This window comes from Plectropomus leopardus, chromosome 11 (assembly GCF_008729295.1).
Source record: "Plectropomus leopardus isolate mb chromosome 11, YSFRI_Pleo_2.0, whole genome shotgun sequence".
In the NCBI taxonomy this organism is placed as follows: Eukaryota; Metazoa; Chordata; class Actinopteri; order Perciformes; family Serranidae; genus Plectropomus; species Plectropomus leopardus.
This window is the reverse complement of record NC_056473.1, coordinates 7,346,841-7,369,988: the sequence shown is the minus strand read 5'-3', so window position 1 is coordinate 7,369,988 and position 23,148 is coordinate 7,346,841. Positions and strand designations below refer to the sequence as shown.

Genomic DNA, 23,148 nt, shown 5'->3' with positions numbered 1-23,148 from the left:
ATTAATGGTATACATCAGACCTCCTGCCTGAGTCTAACTAGAACATGCAATATGTTTATTTTGAGCGCAGAGTGTTTTTTTTAATGACATTTTCAGACCACAGATTGTGCTCTCAAAAGCAGAAAATTCATTACAGGTCTTATGAATTGTTGTTTTTGACACCATTCAACATTTTTAAACACGCTAGTTTTAAAGAAGAGCCACTCTGTTCAGAGGAGCTCACAATAAATTTGACTTTGTTTAAGGGCACAATAAATTATCCACATTTAGTTGGAGGGCAGATGAAGCATAGACTTTTTTTTCAATAGCAGGGTGCTGAATTAAGCTTTGTGGCTGTTTAGTCCTTTTTTCCAACTAGTATTGCCCAATATCGGGAATAATAGTTCTTCTACACCTACAGCAGGACCCGTGTGCAAGCTCATCAAAAAACAAAACAGGATGCAACAAGAACTGTTTAATATCTATTAGGGTAAGACCAAATAATACAAAAGTAATACACAAAAATGTATTTCCTCATTTACTCCACTCATGGAGACACAGCCTCCTCAAACGTTTCATTCACTTAATTAGAGCATATTTCTATTGAGTGTGTTTATCCATGGCAAATATTTACCTCACCTCAAGTAATTATATATTTATATCTAGTTATGATATAGTACATGATAATACATATCAAACAACATACAGTAGATGTGGGAACATGGGGGAGTTAATGGGAAATGGCTTTCCAAAGCTTACATGAAATGCAGAGTATTAGTATCCAATGCACTGCAGTTCCTGCTGCACGATTACTACACAGCTGTAGTTTCCAGGATCACATTAACTGTGTTGTATGTACATATGGCAAAAATAAATAAATCCAAAAGTGGCCTGTTTGTTCATCACTTAAGACATCACACTTAATTTCTAGAACTGATCAGCTTAACTTTGTGCAAACAAACAAGAGTGTGAATGGTTACAGTTCATGGGGTTATATTTCATGACTACTGTATGTGCATCTGCTGGTGAAAATGTTATGCAGTTGTAAAATTAAACTAGTGGTGTCCAACTTGAAAACAGGCTCATTTTTCAATTCATAACAGCATATGTTATGGTCCTTACGACTATATTTGCCTGCACAACAGGACCTCACATGATCCTAATAAGTCTATATTCATGTTAGTATTGCTCCACTGTGATTTTCTGTGAATTCAGTTTACACTGATGTCAACAGGTAACCCAGTGCAAAACATTATTTAAAAATTAGAATTTAAAAAAATCTTATTCCCACAGCCATGGAAAGACACAACGGACATGTGCTTCAAACTCATCCACACATCATCCAAAATACACACAAAAACAATACAAAAACTAAAAAGTAAAACAACAAACAGCCTATTGAATACCACATCATCACAATCAGACAAGACGACTCACAGGTTTTGAAATAACGAGCATTCAGACACGAATCTTCACATCTGTTTCAAGTCTAATACTGTATTACTGTAATCACCACCTACTGAATCTTGAAGACATTTTCAAAGACTTGAGTGACACTGAAGTCAACATGACGCTGTCTCTGACTGCAACAGATAGTCTCTCTTTCAATTTCATCTCATAAAGAAATAATTGGCTTGAGTTTTATATTTTCTTTTATATAAATATCATATTACACCTACTCATAGAATAACACCAACAGCCACGAAAATAACACACTAAGGCCTGAAATCCAGAGCTTCAGAAACAAGTAGTCATTTAAGCATTTACATGTAGGGGTAAAGTGGGAGAATTTGCCAAAGGGGTGAAAACATCCATCACTTCATACAATGCTATGACCACCTACAACAATGATTATTAATATTTACTGTATGTCCAACCTGCAAATGTTTTGGTTTTCTTTTAACCTGTACAACATTGATTTGGAATGTTTTATCCAATGAACTGCAATCCTAAATACTGCATGTGCTTCGTTTGAACATGTAATAATAATTAATTTCATTGAAATCAACCCGCTAAACATTTAACCAGTGTGTAATGATGAAATCAAACACCCCGGATGGTTGAATAATGGCGACTGAAAGGAGACAAAAGCCCGACATGTTGACACTTTTAGGGCTTCTACAGGGAGAATTTAAAACCAGTTGTCACACCTTTCCTGAGAATGTAAAAAATGGAATTAAACAGAGAGGTTCACTGACGCAGAGCAATTTCTCATCAGTATGTATAAAAAAAACCCCACACACAATCAGGTCACCAAACATGAACTGCAAAAGATTTTCTTTTCTTAGGGAAATAATCTACTTGATAAATTTTGTGCTAGTATCCCTTCTGGCAAATGTCTTCTGATTTTAATCTTTTACTCATCTTCCTCTCAAATTTGATATTTTTTATAAATATTTCGAAATGCCAACTCTGTCGTCCAGATTTTAGCCAAAGTTCTCATCACAAAAGTAGCATACAAAGTAAGAAAAATATTGGCCAATATCCAGATGGTAATATGGTCATATAAATAATAAGACTTATTTACTCTCAATTAAAAGAACTTGTTTGACATTATTTGCTTTTATGCGGAGAAGTTGATGGAAGGATAGATACTACTATCATGTCTATACGCTAAATAGAAAGCTTTCACTAGCAGCTGGTTAGCTTAGCATAAAGTCTAAAAGTAGAAAACTTGAAACTGCTAGCTGGGTATGTGTTAATTAGTGAGTTTTAGCGGCATATTAAGCACTAATTGTAGATCCTCTTCCTGTAAGATGCAACAACGTGCTGCCACAAACTACCACCTATCTCTGTCAAAGCAGTGCTCAAACATTATTCAAAATTGTCAGAGACAAGTTTGAGAGAGAGACTGAATAAATAACAGATATGAAAAAATAAGTAACCACCGTAACATTTTCACTGGCCTCCATGCTACTTTCTTCTGTTTAATAACCCTGTTTTTCTGCCCGTTAGTGACGTCAAACATGACCCACCATCTAAAACAAAACAAAAAAGGCATTGCTAAGGCCTACTTTTCTACTGCTGAGCCATGTTCATGGCTCTGGTCTTCTGGCAATGGAAAAGCAGTCTATCATCTATTTTTAACATTTGAAAAACCCTGTATACACACGTGCTAACTGAAGTTTTCCCCTTTTTCCAGTCTTTATGCCAAGCTAAGCTAACCAGCTGCTAGTGCTATTTTCATATGTTACAGTGGTGTCAATCTTCTAATCCAACTCCAAGCAAGAAAGCGAATAAGCCCATTTTTCAAATAGTTGAATGATAACTATAAAGAGACTTGTCAGCTGAACATCAAATGTTTTTAGTTTTTGGTGACCTTCAAGGCTAATGAAAGTAAACTTTTGACGACATAGCTACTACGGCAAATAAAAAAAGCACATAAAAAGTCATAAAAAGATGTTAAGAGTGTGACACAGGCTGAGGAGTCACTGAGCACAGATGAACCTACCTGAATAAACTGATGAGGCTCAGGGGATTAGTTTGAGCTGTGTTTCCCTTTGAAAGCAACACGCACATTGACCCGCTAAAACTGAGCAGCATAAGAGATTAAAAAGTTTAAATAACTGGCTGTTGATTTAAATGTGAACCAACTTAAAATATTAAATCCCACGTGTGTCAGAATGCAATAAAAGTACATTTCCACCAAAAGACTTTTCTCTACATTGTTCTGGTTGGATTCAGCTTGTACAGTGTTATAACGACGGGCACCTAATTCTGAATTGTGTTCTTAATTGATCCCTTTTTATCTCCCCCACTCTGCAGCCTCGCCCCCTCCTCTGCCCTACATCGGGTCGTCGTAGTTGTAAGTGGGAGCTGCTGAGTACTGGTTCTGCTGCATGGCTCCCTGCGCGGCTCCCATGGCCGCCTGCTGGGCCGCCTCCTGGACGTGGGGGTTCTTCCAGGCTCCAGAGGCCCACTCCTCTTGGGCCTTTCCCAGGCTGCCACCACTGCCACGGTAGAAGTTATGAACCTGCCAAAAATTCAAAAGGTATTTCATCGTCATTACTGTCTATCAGGAAAAAATGTCTACAGTATCAGAGTTGAGCTGAAATCAAAATATATTTCAGCTAAGCAGTACAGAAGAAACATTTTTTAAAATTTCTTTTTAACATTAGTGTTCTCCAGGCGCCATTAATTGTTTGTACCACTGATTATGCTGGTACTTTAACTTGATTGGTGGTATATCTGTGAAGGTGGCCACCTGCTGGGTGACAGATGTTATCAGCCTTTGCTTGGTCCTATCTGTGATTTGAGCACTCTATACTTAGCTCATGACTGTGTACATTATGTGGCGTTCACGTCAATACGATATGATTGGAAACTTGATCCACTGAGGATTAAATTACTGTGTATTGACAACGTAACACCATATCCATTGATTTTTGGTTTAATGACACTGAACAATGGTCTTTAGCTTTTGTGAGGACTAAGTTAAATATATTAAAGCTTAACTAGTTTGCACTTCACTTAAATACCTACATATTGTGAACTATCCTGTTTTCAGAATGTAATAGAAGTAACAGAATAGGAACCTAAAAGCATGACATACCTTTACTACCTTCTAGAGATTGCCTACGTACAGGGTTCAGAATTTTGGGATAAACTGCTGGAACTAGCGACTCGTTGCTGTAAATTTGGACAGTCTGGTGATTTGCGTTCACCAGTCGAACCCAAGACAGAAAGATAGATTTTACGCTAGCCAGACCCACTTTTTTGTACAATGTGGCAAAGCACTGAACATGTGGGAGCAGCCAATGATTCAGTAGGTGATGAAATAACAAGAATGTAAAAAAAAAGTACCAGTTATTTTATTTCTGTGTCTAGGATGGATGTCCTTCTACCGGATATCAGTGGTAACAATAATAAGTAAGGTAATTAGCTGTCATTTTTAAGTTGAAGTGAGGTAGCCTAGTTTGCTAGCTTCCACTTTTCGATTGGAATCCAAACTTAATAGCATGATGGCTCCATAACCAAGTGTCAGTGTGCATAGGCTACAAGTTCATTCTGTACTCATGTCAGTAGCATATCACGGTTCATTCAAGTTGAAAGTGCATCTCTTAACGTCACTGGCTGGACCCAAAATGTCACTGGAAATGCTTTTTCCACAAATGTTAAAAAAAAAAAAAAAAAATCATCTTTAAAACATGAAAAAATAATGCAAAATAGTGTTGGTAATAATAGCAGCAGTATCATTATAATAATAATAATCATTAATATTTGAATTTAGTCATTTAAATTTCAGTTTGACTACAGAGAGCCTTTTTACCAAATGAAAGCTCACTAATTGCAAATTTCTGCTTCTGGAGAAGAGGCTCAAACAGTTTAGAAGGGATTTTTTGGCTGAAAGAAGAATGTAGAAATGTCTTGGTCACCTTTGTGAGGGCAATGAAGGAGAGCACAGCCACCGCAGTGAACATGATGGTGGGAATCAGCATGACCACAGCTGAGCCGATGTTGGTGCTAAAGAAGGTGATGGTAGCCAGCCAGCCACTGACGGAAACAACAAAAGAGTTAGTAACATCTCACACCTATGGCACTCATGACCTTTGACAATACAAAATTGTTTTCCATCTGTACAGGGGATGTAGGAGAATTCAAGGGAGGCAAAGAAGCAGAGACATGAGGCAAAAATACTGTGCCAGGTAAAAAAGACAGGTGCATGCTGGTGCAGTTATTTTAAAAGCTTGGGCGCCTGATTTGCCCGAATCTGCAACAAAACACTCCCCAAAGTCATAGCTCAGTCAGTTCTGAACACTCAGATATGATCAACATGTTTTTAGATTCAGTGTGACTTACACTTCCTTAGCATAGCATAATCTCTCCATCAGAAAATGAACATGCAAGAACCTGCTTAAACACGCTCCTTATCATGAATGAAAGTCATGTGAAAGTAGTCTGTACATCAGTGTTATTCAGCTCGAGGCCCACATGCCAGATATGGAGCTGTACTTTGTTCAGTAAATAAGGTGACAAAGTGCATAAAAACCCATCAAATTACAGCTTGTATATATTTTTTTTTTTAAAGTGCAAGGGAAGGATCCCCCAGACAGGGCAGCTGTGGCTCAGCAGGTAGAGCAGGTCGTGCACTAAATAAAAAGGTTTCCTGTTTGATTTAAAAACTGATGAGCAGGTGGCACCATGTATGGTTGCCTCGGTCACCAGTGTATGAAAGGGTTAAAGTGACTTGTAGTGTGAGAGCGCTTTGAGTGGTCAAATGACTAGAAAACTGCTATGCAAGTCCATTTAACATTTACCAGAATCCCCGGCAGACATCTGTGCTAATTATGTCTATATTAATTATTAATGTTTATTAACTTGACCTCGGTCGAAGCAAATTGAGTATCCCTGCTGTACAGCCATGGGCTTATTGCAATCTGGTAATTACTAAACCGGAAAACTTTTAATTGTGCCAGTTTGCCAAAATGTGAACAAATAGAGGGTTTCAGTACAGTCTGAGGTGGGGCCCTCAAAGTCTGACTTTGAAAACCTCTAGTTTAAGGTAATATGAGTCACTAATTGAGGGCTTTTCTGTTCTCTATGTTGATGTAAAAGTTTTGTCTACATCCTGTGTGAACCACAGTGTCCTGTCAGACAAAAGTTAGCCTGTAGATTAAACAGTTCTCACCTTTTAATGAACTGTGCTGTTTGTAAATGATAAAGAAAATCTTCTTGATGCAAAATAATGAACCATCTGAAACCTGGAGTGACATCACTTTTCTTTTGCTGCATTCAGACGCCTTTCACAAGTATTTAAACCTTTGTACTCTGCAAATTTGTGCCATTTTTGTCAAAGACATGGGGAACAAGACAATGAGAAACTTGGTAAGAAATGTATCACAAACTGCAAGAAATTAGTAGATTTAAAAAAATATTTTTAAAAAGCTAGGGGTAAATGTCTAGGGAAAAGGCTGCATTTATAGCTTACTGTCATTATTACATATTTAAAATAATGTTACAGAATTATTATAATTTTAAGCACTTTTTCCAGGTCATTTCCTTGTCTTTTTTTATTTTAAATTATTAGGTTAATATTTATGCTTTCAACCGTTCAAGTTGGGTGACAAATCATATATGGAGAAACAGAGCAAATGCAGATGCTTGCATAAAGGACACAAGAAGTCACTGAATGGTTTGCGGAAGAGTATGAAAATGATGTGAACCACCATCATCAAAAATCCAAATGATCCAATATATTTCAGCAGAGGATCAACTCTTGCAAACAACGTCATGTTGTTTTTTCTTTTACGTGTCACCCATCTGTATTTGCACTTCATATCAAACACATTGAATATCCGTGTTTGGTTCTAATCCGTTCAGAGCTCTTACCACACTCCCCAGCCAGGAATGCCGACCGTCTGGATAATACTGATCACCACCTGGGCCATGAAGACGAAGAAGAAAGCCATGAAGTTGAAAGAGCTGTCGGTCCTGCACAGAGAGAATAATAAACGTCAGAAATTATGCGATTCAGCAGAAAGAGGAACAAAATGTTGAGTAAGCTCCGAGCGCTCACTTGAAGGCCTTGTAGATGGGCCTGAACCAGCACACGTAGGAGCAGGGCGTGAAGAGGATCAGCCACAGGATGGCCATGCCGAAGTTGGTCGCTCCGCCACCTCCACACATCCACGCCAGGCAGCCAATCAGATTAACAGCCAGTGTGGCACTATTCACTGTCAACGCCGCAGAGAGAGAGCGAGGAAGACCAAAACATGACAGACTGAAGACAAAAGTCTCCATGGTGAAGATCCCACAGGCCGCGTTACTCATCATTCAGCAGGACTGAATCACTATGAATCTCAGCGACGACTCAACACCAGATTCTCTGTTCTACATCAAAGCTATAATGGAGACTGGAGCTACGCTTAATTTAGCACACACAGCACACAGATTCTGCTCTACAGGTACCAAACATCCTGCATAAACTAGTCTACTTGTCACCAGACTTACATTCTTGTTTTCAAATGGCAGAACCTATGAAGTGACAAAAAAACACCATGATGCTCACGTGAATGTTACAATTCAACTACTGTTACCGCTAAGAGCTGCAACTGTGACACCGACCACTGTGGCCTTAGCGCATACCAGACTCCCTTAAAAAATCATTGACTTTTGTGAGTTGTTTCGTGGTGAGGGTTTGTTGGCTGGCTCACAGAGTTCAGCGTAACACAGCTAATGAATTTGTCTGATACCAAACAGAACTGTCAACTCATCACACTCCGTTTCCATCTTCAGTCAGACATTGTGTCCTGATTTCCCTGGAGGAGGAAGATTCAATTTTACCAAACCGATCACTGGAGACCAACATATCAACCCGAATCGAAACATCATCTCAGTCCACACCGATGCGCAACGATGCCAATATGCTTGTTTCGCCTGAGGTTTTAAAGAGTGGAACAAAGCAAAGCAAAAACAAAACAATGATGTTGGGCAAGGAAAACGTGTCAGTTTAGGACAGCTTTGTTAGCGGCGTCTATCTTGTCTACAGTGCCCACCATTGTTGGTATTGATCTTTATTGGTTGTGGTGCACCCCTTAATGACGCTTAACATCAGCTTGACAATGGCATTTGTCCCGCTCGTGGAGCTGATTGGCTGGTTGTAATTCTCCCTCATGATCGTTGGTTGTTTTTTTTATTTTAACTGAAAAAGCCAGACAAATTAGTCAACTCTGTGGAGTGAGTAGGTTCTGAGGTCTGAATGCAGGCAACTAATGAATGCTTTCTTAACCCTGTGAATCGCAAGCAAATTGGTTTGATTTCTTTCAAAAATATGAGAAGAAGGCAATGAGCAACGAAAGACGAAATGACTAACAAATTTGCAAGAAATCAGGAAAAAGTACAAGACAATTGCCTGAAAATTAGTTTTAAAAAAAAAAAAAGTTAAAAAGCAAACAAACTCAGAAATGACCTGCAAAAAGTGCTTAAAAAATGAAATAATAATGAAACAATAATGAAATAATAATGAGTCAAATATAGAATTTAGATAATTATATTTATAGTGTTTTCCCTTGCTTTTTTTTTTTTTAAAGATTATTTTTTTGGCATTTTTGCCTTTATTAGATAGGACAGATCAACAGTGTGAGAGGGGGAGAGAGAGGGGATGACATGCAGCAAAGGGCCACGAGCTGGACTCGAACCCAGCGGCCGCTGCGGCAAGGACAGTGTCATTCATGGGGCGCCTGCTTTACCCACTAAGCCCCGGCCCCCCCCCCCCCCCTTTTTTTAATTTTTTTTACTTAGCTTTTTAAAAATATATTTCTTAAATCTTCTAATTTCTTGCTTTTTTCAAACACTTAGTACTAAGTTGCCCCAAACCCTTTCTTCCATGTTTCTGAGAGAAATCACACCAGCTTACTCAGGTTTCAAAGGTTTGAATTACTTGTGAAAGGCATTTGAAAGCAGCACAAGAAAAGTGATTTCACTCCAGGTTTCAAGGGGTTAACTGATTAATCTTACAATCATTTTTTTGATTGATAGATAAGTCTATTTAATGACAAAAAAAGACTCTGTTTTTCCCAGAGTCAGAGATGTCTTCAAACATCTTGTTTGTTCTGACCAACAGACCAAAACTCAAGGAAACCAGGGAGATTTGGCAGTTAGCTTGAAAAATACCTCAAAGCGGTTGTTTTTAGGGTGACCTGCAGGCCACCTGGTAGAGTGTACACCCCATACAGCGTGAGTCCTTAACAACGGCCGGGTTTGAATCTGACCAGAGGCCATGGGAGGATTATGAAACAATGTGCCTCTGGGAATACATGTGCAAAAGGCCCCAACATGCCTCTTACATAGGATACACAGACTTTGTGCTGGCTTTGCCTCTTGGTGTTTTTTGTGTCTCTTTGTCAGCATCCTTTTGTGGTTTTGTATCTTTTTGGGGTAATTTTGTGTTTCCTTGTAACTGTTTTGTGTCTCTTTAAAGGTCAGATTATCCTCCTGGCCGATTATTGGGGCCAATATTTGGCATTTTACTTATTATCTGTGTCAGCGTATTATTCCAATGATCGCTGATAAAATTAATTTATTAAAAAGTGCAAATAAAGTGTCGGCATGGGAGGAACTTTTACTTTGTAAAACCTTGGGGAGCTATTTTTATTTTTTTATTTCTATTTAAATTTTCAGTTGACTTTATAAAAACAGTTGCTGGGAACTTTCTGTATATGATGTTGAACATTTAAGTTTTGATGAAACATCTTGTAAAGGCATTTAAACAGGTTTTGTGTTGGAGTTTGTTATATTCCAAATTCTAAATATTGACAGAAAGATTTTCATTTTTATTGTAAATGCATATCGATTCCTAATATCATTTTTTGTTCTCATTAGCCACTAAGAATCCAAATCAGCATCGGCCCTGAAAAACCGAACCCATAGTTCCTTGTCTTTGTTGTCTGTTTATGTCTTTTTAGAGGTCAATTTGTCTGTCTTTGACATATATTTATGTATTTTTTGTGATTTTGTACCTCTTTATAGTTCCTTTTCGTATCTCTGTGGTCATTTTGGGTCATTTCCTAGTCGACTGTGTTGATTTGAGTGACATTTTGCAAGTGAAGGCCAAAGGGCCCCCTGACACTTTGGGCCCCTGGTCCCGTGCCCGGTAGGCCCGTTCAGTAATCCATCCATGCCCGCAGCCTTTTGCTGTGTGTCATCTGCTCTCACTACCCCCTTTCCTTTCACTTTCCAGCTGTCTATACTAAAATAGGCTATAAATCTAAAAAATAACAGTCATTTTCTGCTGATCAACCTTGTTACTCGAAACAAAGAGAAAAAAGCAAATGTGTCAAACAGACACACAATTTTTCAATCTTTGTATAAAAACCCACAAGAAAACAGACACCTGACAGTGAGACCGGTCAGGCTGGTCTCACAGCTCTGCTGGAGTGTCTCTCATGTTGGACTCATGATGTTTTGGGTACAACAAAGAGACAGGGCATGCAAACACAGAAGCCATGGACACGTTAACAGCTTATATCATGATGCAGGCAACATACAAGCTGAAACCTTAACTGTCGTTAAAGATGTACACGTAGAACTGCAACTCAACAGTCAACACCCAAACTTTTAGTGCAGGTGCACTCACAGATCCAGAGGTAGTAGAGCCTCTTGCACATGGTGCGACGCTGGTCTGGGATCTCATTGAAGTCTTGGTAAAAACATGGCTTGAGGGGGATGAACCGAGGAAGGGGAGGGAAGTTGTTTTCTAGGACACAAAGGCACAGTTCAGCGCAGCTGCCCACACACAAAATACATAAAGAAATGAAGACAGCTGCACGATGGATTACAATTTAGCCATTATAAATGTGCTGTGCACAGACCCCAAAATCACATGCACACTATGTGGCCGAACAGAGAGGAGAAGCTTACCTGCCATGATGACCTGTCAGTATTTTCCTCCACTTGCAAACACACAGACGTCAATCTCAGCTGCCTTTTAAACCAAACTGCAAAGGAAAAAAATTATATTAAGTGCAGCATCACTAACACACATTATGCTCTTCTTGTGGGCAACAGGGCCACAGTCCTCCATAGGCCTCCCTGTGGATGCATGCACACACTTCACTGCAATAAAAGACTTGAAATCCCCATGTGATTTCATTAAAGGTGCTGCCCAGCCTTTCCAGTGCATCCACCCATACTGCTGCATCATTCATTAAATCGACAAACATGTTTTCTTGACCACACATTACAGCTGTGTGATCCGCGCGGTGGGAAACTGTGGCCTTGTCGCGAAAATGTAACCTATGGGTGCAAAATAGGCGTTTACAGGCCTGCAGAGTGTACAGATTGGACTATAACTGATACAGATGTTTGTTTAGCTCTTAAGTATTTCAATAAGGTGTGTAAAAAAACCGCCTCCCACGTTATCTGACTGTGTCTGTGAGCCACATTTCAATGCATATGATGGTGGATGTGGAGCAGGTCTGAAGGGCATCTTTCTACCACAAAATAAAGCAATCTGTGCCACGATAAACAGCCAGATCCAGGTTGATTTTAATGCATCGTGATGCTAAAACTGTCCTCTATGTGTGTTTGTTTCAGGGGATGGCAGTGATGCTGCAGTAGGGCACAGTGCATCGTGATCACAGGCGATGGAGGAGCGTCCTTCAGCCTGTGGTGCATCGGTGCTTGCTCTCCATCCGGACGCTGAGCAGGTCAAACACTTCTCACAATAAACCACCCGGGATACAGATTTCGAGGTTTTATTTAGGCTAGAATCCGGCTTATTTCAATGAAATAATTTCCTCCCTCCCGTAATGAATGGACATGCAGTGATTAAAACGCCTTACCTCCAGTTTAGTCCGAGAATGTCGCTAGAATCCCTCCGGTCGTTTAAATAGCATCCTATGGATCAATCTGCTTTAAAACACATCAGAGGAAAAGGCCAGATCTATCAAAGCTAACACACAAATATGTTACGTTATTCCTCAAATGATGGGTTTGGGAGTAAGGGGCGGTCACGTGACGTAAGGTCTTTTCTTTACGCACATATCCCCCTCCTCCTCATCCGCCGCTTTTACCCGCCCGGGCAGGACCGGGGCGCAAAGACGGGATTTGTTGCTGGCCTGAACTGACCAATGGGAAGGCAGGAATGTGTGGACAAGCCCCTCCCCCTCTCTGATGCTGTACACAGCGCCGAAAATCAGAGGACACATTACACAATCTGATCTGTGATTGGCTGCCTGATAGCACACTTAATTATACTACTATACAAATATTACAGCGAAAAATGAAAACATGTTTGACAGTCTTACTCTGAGACAAAATAAACTCACAGTGATAACATAAATAAATAAATAAATTTCATAAGACCTACAATTACTACTTTTTCAGTTGTTTTTTAGCCCAAATGACACATTTACGGCAAAGCAAGTTTATTTATGTAGCACAAATTATATACAAGAATAATTCAAAGAACTATATATAATGCATAAAATAAAAATTAAAAAAAAAAACAAGCAAACAGAAAGTACACCACATTGTAAGCATTTAAACACAAATTATGTGGATAGCAGCAATTCCAGACCGAAAAAAATGAATGAATAAATAAATAATGCATAAAGATGTAAGTTCAAGGTGCTCAGCGTTTATTTAAAGCTGATAAACAATAAAAGGTTCAGTAAGACTTTTTTTTTTTAAATCGCTCATTTTATAGGTTTTATAAGTTGTAACTAGAGGCTCTATTAAAAGGTAAATACGCTAGTAAAACTTATTTAATTTCTACAGACACATGTCACAAAGTGCTTTACAGGGTCAGTATACAACTTACAAGAATAAAAAATACAAGATAAAGCCAGTGCTTACTATTCTTACTTAATAACAGTTATAAACCATTATGTAGAGCAATTTCTAGGTGGCAGGTCGTGAAAAAAATCACTCATTTGAGTTTATAAGAGAAAAAAAATTACAAACCAGCAACAGTGGCCCCAAATTCAACTTAAAGCTGTGAAACAGAGATTTTGTTTGGGGAAAGATCCAGATTCATGCAGTGTACTGTGAGACCTGAGATAAGAGTATTCTACTGAAAATGAAAGAATAAACACAAATCCTCCAAATCTTAAATTAATGTAGCCAAAATTCCTCTAAGATCATTTTTGGACAAATTGTGTTGGAAGATTTCAGGTTATTTTGTTTTGCACAGGTCATTACATACACTTTGTCCTAACAAAAGCTTTTATGTAGGTATAGGCTGAGTGTTGAGGTATGCTTTAGTTTTATTGATTAAATAGGCTCTGAAAAGTCAGATTTTGCTGTTTAAGACATAAAAAAAATTAAAATGAGATCTGATGTCAGCATCAAAAGTCTTCAGGTAATGTGTCGGCTCTGGACTGGAGGAGTAAGGGGATGTATAGCATGTATGCCCTGTTTTATAGTCGGGAATCGAGCAAGATACAAGAAAGCAATCTTCCATGCCCTTTTGGTTTGTGGGTTTTGTTTTGACACAACTAAGCCTGATAAAGTCTGCCCATGGCTCTGAGCAACAGCTTGTGCAGGAGAAAGTGATGTTTCTGCAGTGACACTTGAATGCCTCTCCGGACATCAGTTTAGTGAATTGAGTGATGCTTTCATGGTCCCTCGTAAACTGCAGGTTGTCGGTGCTCATGGTAATTAATAGAGTGAAGACTAAACCAAATATGTATTGTCCTTGTTTTGTTTTTTCCAGAGATAGTTTTGTCTCCTTCCTCTGCATTAATTTACTGACACACACTGACCTCTTTACCTTTCCGTTAGCTCAAACATCCGCCACGTTTGTGTTCACACATTTTGACTTTCCACCATTTCTACGGCACTTAAACGCAGCAGTTCCTCTTAGCTCTTCCTGCAGTGCTATGAGTTGAGCAAGACTGAAGGTAACGCCAAATAATGCTGTAAAACTAGTGTCTGTCATGTGAAATGTGTCTGTGTGCCACGGAGGTTTATTCCTGATATGTTTAGGAGCCCACAGTAGTCCGACAATGTTACATTTGTCGTTAGTAACGATACTCGGCGATAGCAGCTCTTCACTTGTAGCTTAGCTAGTGCTAGCTAACGTAGCTTCCACACGCCATCTATGCTAGTAAAGGGACAACATTACTAACCCAACAGCGAAGTTGTCAGCTCAGGAGAGATGTTTTGTGGGACTTTTTGTGTTGTTGTGCCACTTTTTGTTTTGACGTTGACCATAAAAGTTACCATAGACGTCAACTATCGACGTGGAGCTTTACTTGGCAGGAGCAGGGAACTGTTTGCTTTATTAGTAGATGAGCTAAGGCTGTTCAGTACAGGTTCAAAACGAGCTAAACCAGGTGTGATGACACACTTTTTATCCCCGTCAGATAATGTCCTCCCTTCAGAGACAAAAAAGAAGAAGGTGAAGTGCTGTCAAAAGATACTCCTCCCTCCTTTACACATTTTGAACCATGAGATTAAGATAGATAAATAGATTGATCCTACACTGGGAAGTCTTTATTTACAGCAGCAGATTAAAGCGCTGCAGGAGAGCAGTAAAACACAGTCATAACTTACACATATCACACTAGAAGAGAAAAAGTATCAATAAAAATGAACCTTGGTATATCCCTTAGGGATTACATTAAGATAATGTATATCTATGGAATTTACAATGTGAATTATAGACTACTGTAATGTACTATAAACTTTAAACAAAAATACATATACTAAAATACAAAAAATAGTTTAAGAATAAAATGAGTTAGTGTGAGAATAAATTGTGCAAATTTGCTATGTTAGGTTCCTAGAGGGCAAAACTGGAGTTTAGTTGGGACAAACTATAGCTGACAGCTTTCTGTTAGACTAAGGTGAGGTGTACAGTTTTATCATAGGACAGGAAAGAGCAGTAGATCAATCTATAAACCTATTCGTTTTTAATTAATCATTTGTGTTTTTTTATATTGATTAATCATGTCAGTATGATGTTTAATGAAGATAAGTTAAAATACTACATGGTTCCAGACTATCAGATGTGAGGATTTTATGCTTTTACATGCCTTGTATTAAAATAAAGAGTGTATTTTGGGAAGTCGGACTGTTGGTTTGACCAACAAGTAATTTGGTCTTTGGGAAATTGTAATAATTTGGCACATCTTACTATTTTCAAAAGCCCAGGTGATTGATTTGATTTCTTATCAGTATTTTAAAGGCACAAAGACTCAAAGCAGTATGAAAACATAAAAATCTAGAGTAGGATAGCCCTTAAAAACGTTACTAAAAACATTTATTTCCAGAGTGGTCCTTGGTGGAAACGGCAAATTATACATAGAAATACACCAACAACTTAAACAAACAAATGACGTTATAAACCTACTTATCACCCTTGCAACTCCACACCCATGGTTCACATTACCTCCCTCAGTGGTATTAACTCTCCCCACAACTCTTCTGAACTTTTTTCTTTTTGCCTTTGTTTGGCTTTGTTTAATGTTCCATTGTGGGAACAGTGCACGACATAATGCTTGCTTTTGTGTTGTAATTATGTTGGTTTCCAACCATGTTAATTTGATAGTCCATATATTCTGGGGCCCTCCTGTGAGTAAACGCAGTAACATATATTTAAGCTTAAGTTGTTAAACTTGATCTTCAACAGGCAATAATCCAATATGCTTCATGTCTACAAGTCCTATATGTGGGAGGACCACTGAGCATTATCTGATGACATTATTCAGTGCTAACTTCAATTTGGTTTATAAGCTTTTGGGAAAGCCCACAATACCATGTGGCGCAAGCGTAGTCGAAGTAGCGTTGAATTAGAGAGGCAACTAACAATTTTTTTCAATTTGATCAGTTAATTGAAAAAATAATTAGCTGATAAATGAGTCACGAAAACAGTCATTAGGGGAGTACACACTGTGGCACAGCACACCAATTTAATCAATTTCTATCAGCCCTCACATGAGTTTTTTGCTTTGCTAATAACACCTATCTTATTTTTTGGCTGTGCTCCTTTGTCTCTCTTATCACTGGTGTCTGCAGAGCTGGGAATGCAGCCTCCGCTCCCACCTGAGGCGGTCAGAGAGCTGGTGTGCTCCTGTCTGCACAGAGACCCCGTCGCAGCAGACCTCCGCTGCAGCCTGTTTGTTGCTGCTGCACAGAACTACAAGAGGGACTCTTTGCTCAGACCCTTCCCTCCTAGATACATAAGTGGAGACAATAAGGACTTTGAAGAGCTGGTAAGATGCACAGTCAAAATCTTAGGAAAACACTCTGTTGTAGCATTTATGCTTCAATACAAAATGTAAAGTGCCTACATTTTAGATATTATAAGCAAGAAATTGAGTTAATGTTAAAAAAAAAAAATTTTACTTCACAGTGATGATGATGATGATGATGGCGTGATATATATACACTTGGTGGCAGTAATGTGCTGTTCGAGGCAGCATTCTGTCACTTAAGAAGGTGAAGAACAAGAATGTAAGACAATGATGCAGATTCAAAGCATTAAATATGCTTTTCAAATGTTTAAAAGATATAAAGAATATACTTTTGTTTGGAAATATTGAAAGTATTTTTTTTTTATTTACATAAAACAACTCTCCAGGCACTTGAGTGCAGCACAGATTAGGAGAACATTTGAGATCTTTTCAGCTTAGCAGTTGCTTTTAAACAAAGATTGATGTCTGGGTTGGGCCACTATAAGCAACTCGCCAGCTGCCCTGTGATGCATGTTTCAAACTAAGTTATTAGTTTTATTTACTCATTTTTAAGCATTTTAGGGTATTTGCAATAAGACTGTCTCAAACATTTGATGAAAACTAAAGGTGTTTAGAGCATTCTGATCAGTACTTTATATGTACTGTATGCTACAGATTTGTTTCTTGGTGTCTGTGGGCATGGCCACGTCATGTAATCTCTATATGGCCAAACTGAAGACAGATTTATGATGAGATTGATGCAGTGACACAGATGCGGAGATGATAAGTCAGTTTCAGAGAGACGACAGCACATACAGTAAAAGGGAAGACGGGACATACTATAGGTGGGTGGGGCTACTCCTGCTGTGGTGACACGATTAAAAGAAGTTTGTTCTCTTTAGTTGGCAGATGTGCACTCTTTGCCTGGTGTGAGAGAGTTGGTGAGACTGCGACCCAGAGAGGGAGATCATCATCTGGCTCTCACTCACTGGATTCTCTCTTCAAAGAGCTTCGCTGTGAAGACTTTACAGAAAGATGAGGTACATCCCTGCAAATATAAGCACATAAACCACAGCATGATTTACTGCGTGCTTTTTTGGCTACAGTACGTTTCTTCTGTTACTTCCAGTACGCCAAACTTTGTGACCTGACGGAAAATGAAGGGATCTCTGCGCCTGCGCCAGACTTCCTGTTTGAGCTGGAGTACTGCGATCAGATGAACGCCAGGTTTGAGAAGACTAGGGAAGGCCGAGACGTCTTCTATGCATTCCACGGGAGCCGCCTGGAAAACTTTCACTCCATCATTCACAATGGGCTGCACTGTCACCTCAACAAGGTTAGTGCTGTCAACACTGCTTCTCCTCGACTGTGGCTAAAAGCGGCTGTTTTATTATTGTGGAAAAATAGTTCTCATAGACCTGTAATTATACAATATGATGCTCAAGAGTTCATGAAGCTAACACAGAAACTCAGTAGATGTGGTTTCCTCTCTGCTTGTGTGCAGAACTCAGTGTTCGGAGAGGGGACCTACCTCACCAGTGACCTCAGCATGGCTGTCCTCTACAGTCCCCACAGCAGCGGCTGGCGGGAAAGTCTCCTGGGTCCACTGCTCAGCTGTGTTGCCTTGTGTGAAGTCATTGATCACCCAGATGTGAAGTGTCAGGTGAAGAAAAAAGGTGTGTAAACCGTGTGACTCGCAGAGTAACACAGATTTTTAATGCTGCAACAATGACTTTTGAAATCGCTTCATATCAAAAGAGGCCTCTCATTTCCCACTTCAGATTCTGAAATCATCGACCGACAGCGTTCGAGGGCAAAGAATAGCGAAGGAGGGGACGTACCGCACAAATACTTTGTAGTCACCAACAATCAGCTTCTGCGAGTCAAGTACCTGCTTGTTTACTCTCAGAGGAGGCACCTGTCCAGGTAAAAGCCACTTGTGGGTAAATGATGTCAACGCTGAAAAGATATTTATAAGCCACATTACACATAAAGTACAGGATAAATGTCCACGACACACTTTCAAACGTATTAACACTGGAGACGGGAAAGGAGGCTCTTCATGATCAGTTGAAAAACATGCTGGTGCTGAGTTAAAACTGACTGCTGACTTAACAGTGTAGAAGTGATCCAAACCAAATGTAGAAACGCTACTTGTTGCGGTCAGTGGTGATGATCATAGTTCGCTGTGATGCTACTTGAGTGATGTGACTTGGGATTTTTGTCTTATACATTATGTTTAGCTTTATTGCTTTAGCATGTTTAGCATGTTAGATGTAGATGTACATGTTCTTTGTTTCTATCTATCTATCTATCTATCTATCTGTGTTAATTCACTATCACTTAATGCAATATCATTTGTACATTTACTTTTATCAGCCAGCTGAGCTCAGTGGGAACAACCAAGTGTAAAGCTGATTATCAGTAGATTTTGTTAAATGCTGTTTTTGCAACACTTAAACTCTTACCCGTCCATAGTTTTTGGAATAAAAGAGGGACACTTCAACACTTTTTAAACCTCTGACAATAATAAAAAATGTCTGCAATATTTGTTGCTGCCTCTCTACAAATAGACAGAAACAATAATATAAAAAAGGGCTTGTTAGAAGCTAGCATAAATAATTTCAATTAAATACAAATTACATTTCTGATCAATTCCTTTTTAGAATATAGAGAGGCAAAATACTTTCCTTCCAGCGGACCACCATTGGACCTTATTTTGGAAAAATAATTCAGAGGTCGTCAGTGGGGAGATACAAATAAGTTTTTGATCCAATTTGCATTGTGTCATGAATTACCCCCTTTGATGTTTGGTAATTTAAACCATCATTTTCCAAGTCAGGAAGATGCAATTTGTTTTAAACCTGTTAAAGACGTAATTATGAAGACATTCAAAGGGCACATATGTGACCATAACTTTCCCTCTCGCTGAAGCTACGATGCCTCTGTTTCATACTGATATCTACTCACTGAAAAAAGACCATTGATGGATAAAACACATGGTAAACACAAAGTGAAATGTGCCGAGGTTCTGGCCGTGTCGGTGGTATAAATTGTGTGTGAGACGAGAGATGTATTTCACTGAGCGGTTTCCACACAAAAGTAAATGCTACTATGACTAACCTAAAAATATTTATATGTATAATAATAATAAATCATTTTTAAATGGACAAATGTGTAATTCATAGCACATTTCAGCTGGAAGCAAATTTTTATTTGTCTCTTATCGTTGACTACCATACATGTTTTATTTTCTAACATAGTTCCATGCGGTACACCGGAAGGGGAAGGACTCCACCTCTCTATAGGCCTTGATTGTGCTGGTAAACAAAAGATCATTTTTGGTGTTTTTCTCCGCAGGCGTTCCCGCGGCTCCTCCTGGCTCCTCAGACACCACTTTGCCATCATGATGAGTCTCTACCTTCTGCTGCTCATATTCATCGGTGCCTTTAACTCCACAACCTTTGTATCCTTTTGGAACAGACTGTTCAGGTGACAACACAGCAGGACAGACGGATGTTTATTATCCACAGTGCCTTCCTGATCAGAGACTGACCGGAGGCCTGAGCCAAGATTAAGTTTTATGCACCTTTTTACTGTTTTCACTCTACAATCATTCTTCATTTGTGCAAATAACTTTGATTACTCTTTTTCCCAGATATCATATCTTTTCAAATAGCAGCTATTGGGATCATATTATGTATAATTTTGTTGAGATGGGTATTAAGACCATTCTGCATTTTTGAAAATGTTATGCAATGTTTCAGCTGTATGTTGGTTTATTAACCATCCTGTATTTTTTATTTTAGATAAACTCTGTTGCTGTGTAGTTTTAGCCCTTTGAGGACAAAGTCTTATTAACCAAAAGGTCAAAAGAAAAAAAACATAATTATTATTTAATTATTATAATTAGAATATAATTATAATAATAATTAATTATTATTATTAGATAATTATTATAATATTATATACTTATTTAAATAACTGCACAGCAACAAGTCAAGCATTAAGATGTCTTTTTTTGGTTCGTAAGGTTTTATGTACTAACAATTATTAGCACATTAAAACTGAGGTAGGCAGTGTTTTTTGCCTCATTAGGCTAAAATCATATAATAAACTTTGAACATATTGTTGTTCAACTGACCTGAAAGAAAACTAGACTTCTGCACCTCAGCTTGGCTCTGTTTTCTGACTGACTTAAGCCAATCGAAGATCATTTCAGAGAGAGGGAGGGAGTCTAAAAATGCAGATGTGTGTGCACGTTCACCTTCAGATGGTGACAGGCTGATTCAACGATAGATACATTCTGCAGAAGTTGCTATTCCAGCATTGGTAACAGCTGCCTACACTACAGAGCACCCCAAAAAGGTAGATAGATTTAAAAAAAAAAAAAAAAAAAAAGTTTTGGTGAATCATTTTGGAGACAGAGAGAAAATGTTGCTTATAGTTTAGCCTTCTGCTAACCAAAGCCAAAGACCCACAGCTGCAGCTATATGAAGTTCATGTCTGAAGTTTTTAGGTAAAACCCTGAATCACCGTGTGTCCTCTCAGAGCCTAACAGGCCAACAAGTTAGGAGAGAAAACAGGACAGGTCTGTCAGCAGAATAAAGTGTACATTTCTGCAATCCTTGAATACGTTACATTTGCACATTTCATATACATCACATCAGTGTTTAAGTGACGTAGTATATGAGTCAACTTTGTCATCAGGAACTGGAGGGGATGGTGGATGGCGTGTCACCTCGAGACAACCTGCTAAACTGCAGACGCCTGTTGGAGACCAACAAACAACAAAACCTGTTGAGATTTAGCGAGTCATTGCTGTGTTCCCAGTGGCTTTTTAAGCACCAAATGTGTGTTTTGTAGTGACCCATTGCTGTTTTTCCAGTGGTTCTTTAGACACAAAAAGCAGTCTTTTTTTTTTTTAACAGAAACATTAATGCTCTTCCTGCTGGGATTGTTTCCCCCATGCCTGTTTTTTAAAGCCAAAACATGATGTTTTTCTAAACATAACTTTTGTTTTTTGTGCACAAATTTAACCACACATTACCCACAGTGTTTCTCCCACAAAGTGACGTGCATATCCATAGTTTGCAGAAATGTTCAATGCCGACATTTTTTCTGGCATTTGGGTTGATTGCTGCTATGTAAGCATCAGGATCACAATGGGGATGATTGAAATGAATTAGATATGCAAGTTATGCATGAAACGTGTGGGGAGAGCTGCGAGGAAAGGGGATATTTGTTTTTTTGTTGTCTTTTTCAGAAAACTGCCTACCCCAGCTTTAACTGGTCGCATTGACACATTAACAATATCCCAATTCATATTCTTACTTTATACTTTTTAATGTTATTATTTTGTATCTTTCAGCCATGGTTGGGGACTTTTTATAACTCATGATTTAAGTGTAACTTTAAAGGTGAAGTGTTTAAGATTTAGAGGGATTTAGTGGCATCTAGTAGTTAATTTCAGATTGCAACCCGCTAAAACTTCTCCTGCCTAGGGTGATTATACACTAAAGAAAACATTCCTACTATAATTTATTCAATTTCTGCCAATTTATCCACCTAAATCCTACATGCTGGACTTTTAAAGTATTGAATAGTTAAGTTTATTCAAGGAAAATATATAAGGTGGCCATAATTATTATGCTGACATATTGTATTTATAATGATGGGTCACAAAAAGGCTAATGGTTAACCTCATATATAATAATTTTGGATATCTTCTATATCCTTATATTAGCAAAGGAAATAAACAGTGTATCCACTTAAAGGCTACAGATTCTAAGAAAAATGTGACAATGTTTGACATTAATAAAATGATACTTTTGATTGAATTTGTTTGAAAGGTTTGAGTGAGGTTGGTTTGTTCCTCAGTTGACTTAAAGAGCGGACACACTGACAATAATCAGAGAAATCTCCGCAGCTGCTTCCTGAACATCAAAATCTACTCGAAGGTCACTCCTTCATAATAATCTCTTGTACTTTTCTATTGTTTTGTGTCATATTCAAACTTCAACACAGGTTTCCTCTGACAGGGGCACATTTATTACCACTGGCGCGCAGACGGTCCTTTGTTATCTGTTGTTTTTATCAGTAAAAAAAGCGAGACGGCTATATGGGATTGATAACGGAGGCGGCCTGCTTTGGTGACGGATCCCGTCCTTCTAATAGATACCTGACATGCTGATGTGTTTCCACAGTTAGAAACACAAGAAATGCACAAAAATTAGTTTTGTTTGTTTTTTGTCTTATGCTTTGCCATAAAACTGTGTAAAAGGACAAATTATTAAGAGAAATAATGAATTAAGTACTGTATTTCCAAACTTCACAAACAAAGCCTTTTGAAGTTTAAGCATAAATACATTTTTCTGGTGTGTCTTATAAGGCCAGCTTTGCTTACAGTTAGACTTCCCTGTATTTAATAATGACTCCACTAATTTATGCATGAGTGCTTGTTGTAATACTGGCAGCACAGTCACAGGACAAGGAGCTGCACACTCCTCTCATCTGTCTGATTAAACACCGGATATTATTTAGATATCAC

The 23,148-nt window shown here is 38.5% G+C and overlaps 2 protein-coding genes across 2 annotated transcripts; one reads left to right on the top strand and one right to left on the bottom strand.

Annotated features, from left to right (window-relative positions):
- Window positions 1–3,024: 3,024 nt before the first annotated feature.
- Window positions 3,025–12,477, bottom strand: scamp5a (secretory carrier membrane protein 5a). The gene is made up of 7 exons (XM_042495386.1): window positions 12,261–12,477; window positions 11,338–11,414; window positions 11,054–11,173; window positions 7,496–7,652; window positions 7,309–7,410; window positions 5,355–5,472; window positions 3,025–3,952 (listed from the first exon to the last, which is right to left on the bottom strand). Exons 2-7 carry the CDS (start codon window positions 11,342–11,344, stop codon window positions 3,764–3,766), a joined length of 693 nt encoding a protein of 230 aa, XP_042351320.1. The 5' UTR covers window positions 11,345–11,414; window positions 12,261–12,477; the 3' UTR covers window positions 3,025–3,763.
- Window positions 12,478–14,236: 1,759 nt separating this feature from the next.
- Window positions 14,237–22,449, top strand: parp16 (poly (ADP-ribose) polymerase family, member 16). The gene is made up of 7 exons (XM_042496796.1): window positions 14,237–14,321; window positions 16,441–16,637; window positions 17,501–17,638; window positions 17,728–17,934; window positions 18,103–18,274; window positions 18,380–18,524; window positions 19,959–22,449. The coding sequence occupies exons 2-7, from the start codon at window positions 16,449–16,451 to the stop codon at window positions 20,092–20,094; spliced, it is 987 nt and encodes a 328-aa protein (XP_042352730.1). The 5' UTR covers window positions 14,237–14,321; window positions 16,441–16,448; the 3' UTR covers window positions 20,095–22,449.
- The last annotated feature ends 699 nt before the right edge of the window (window positions 22,450–23,148 follow it).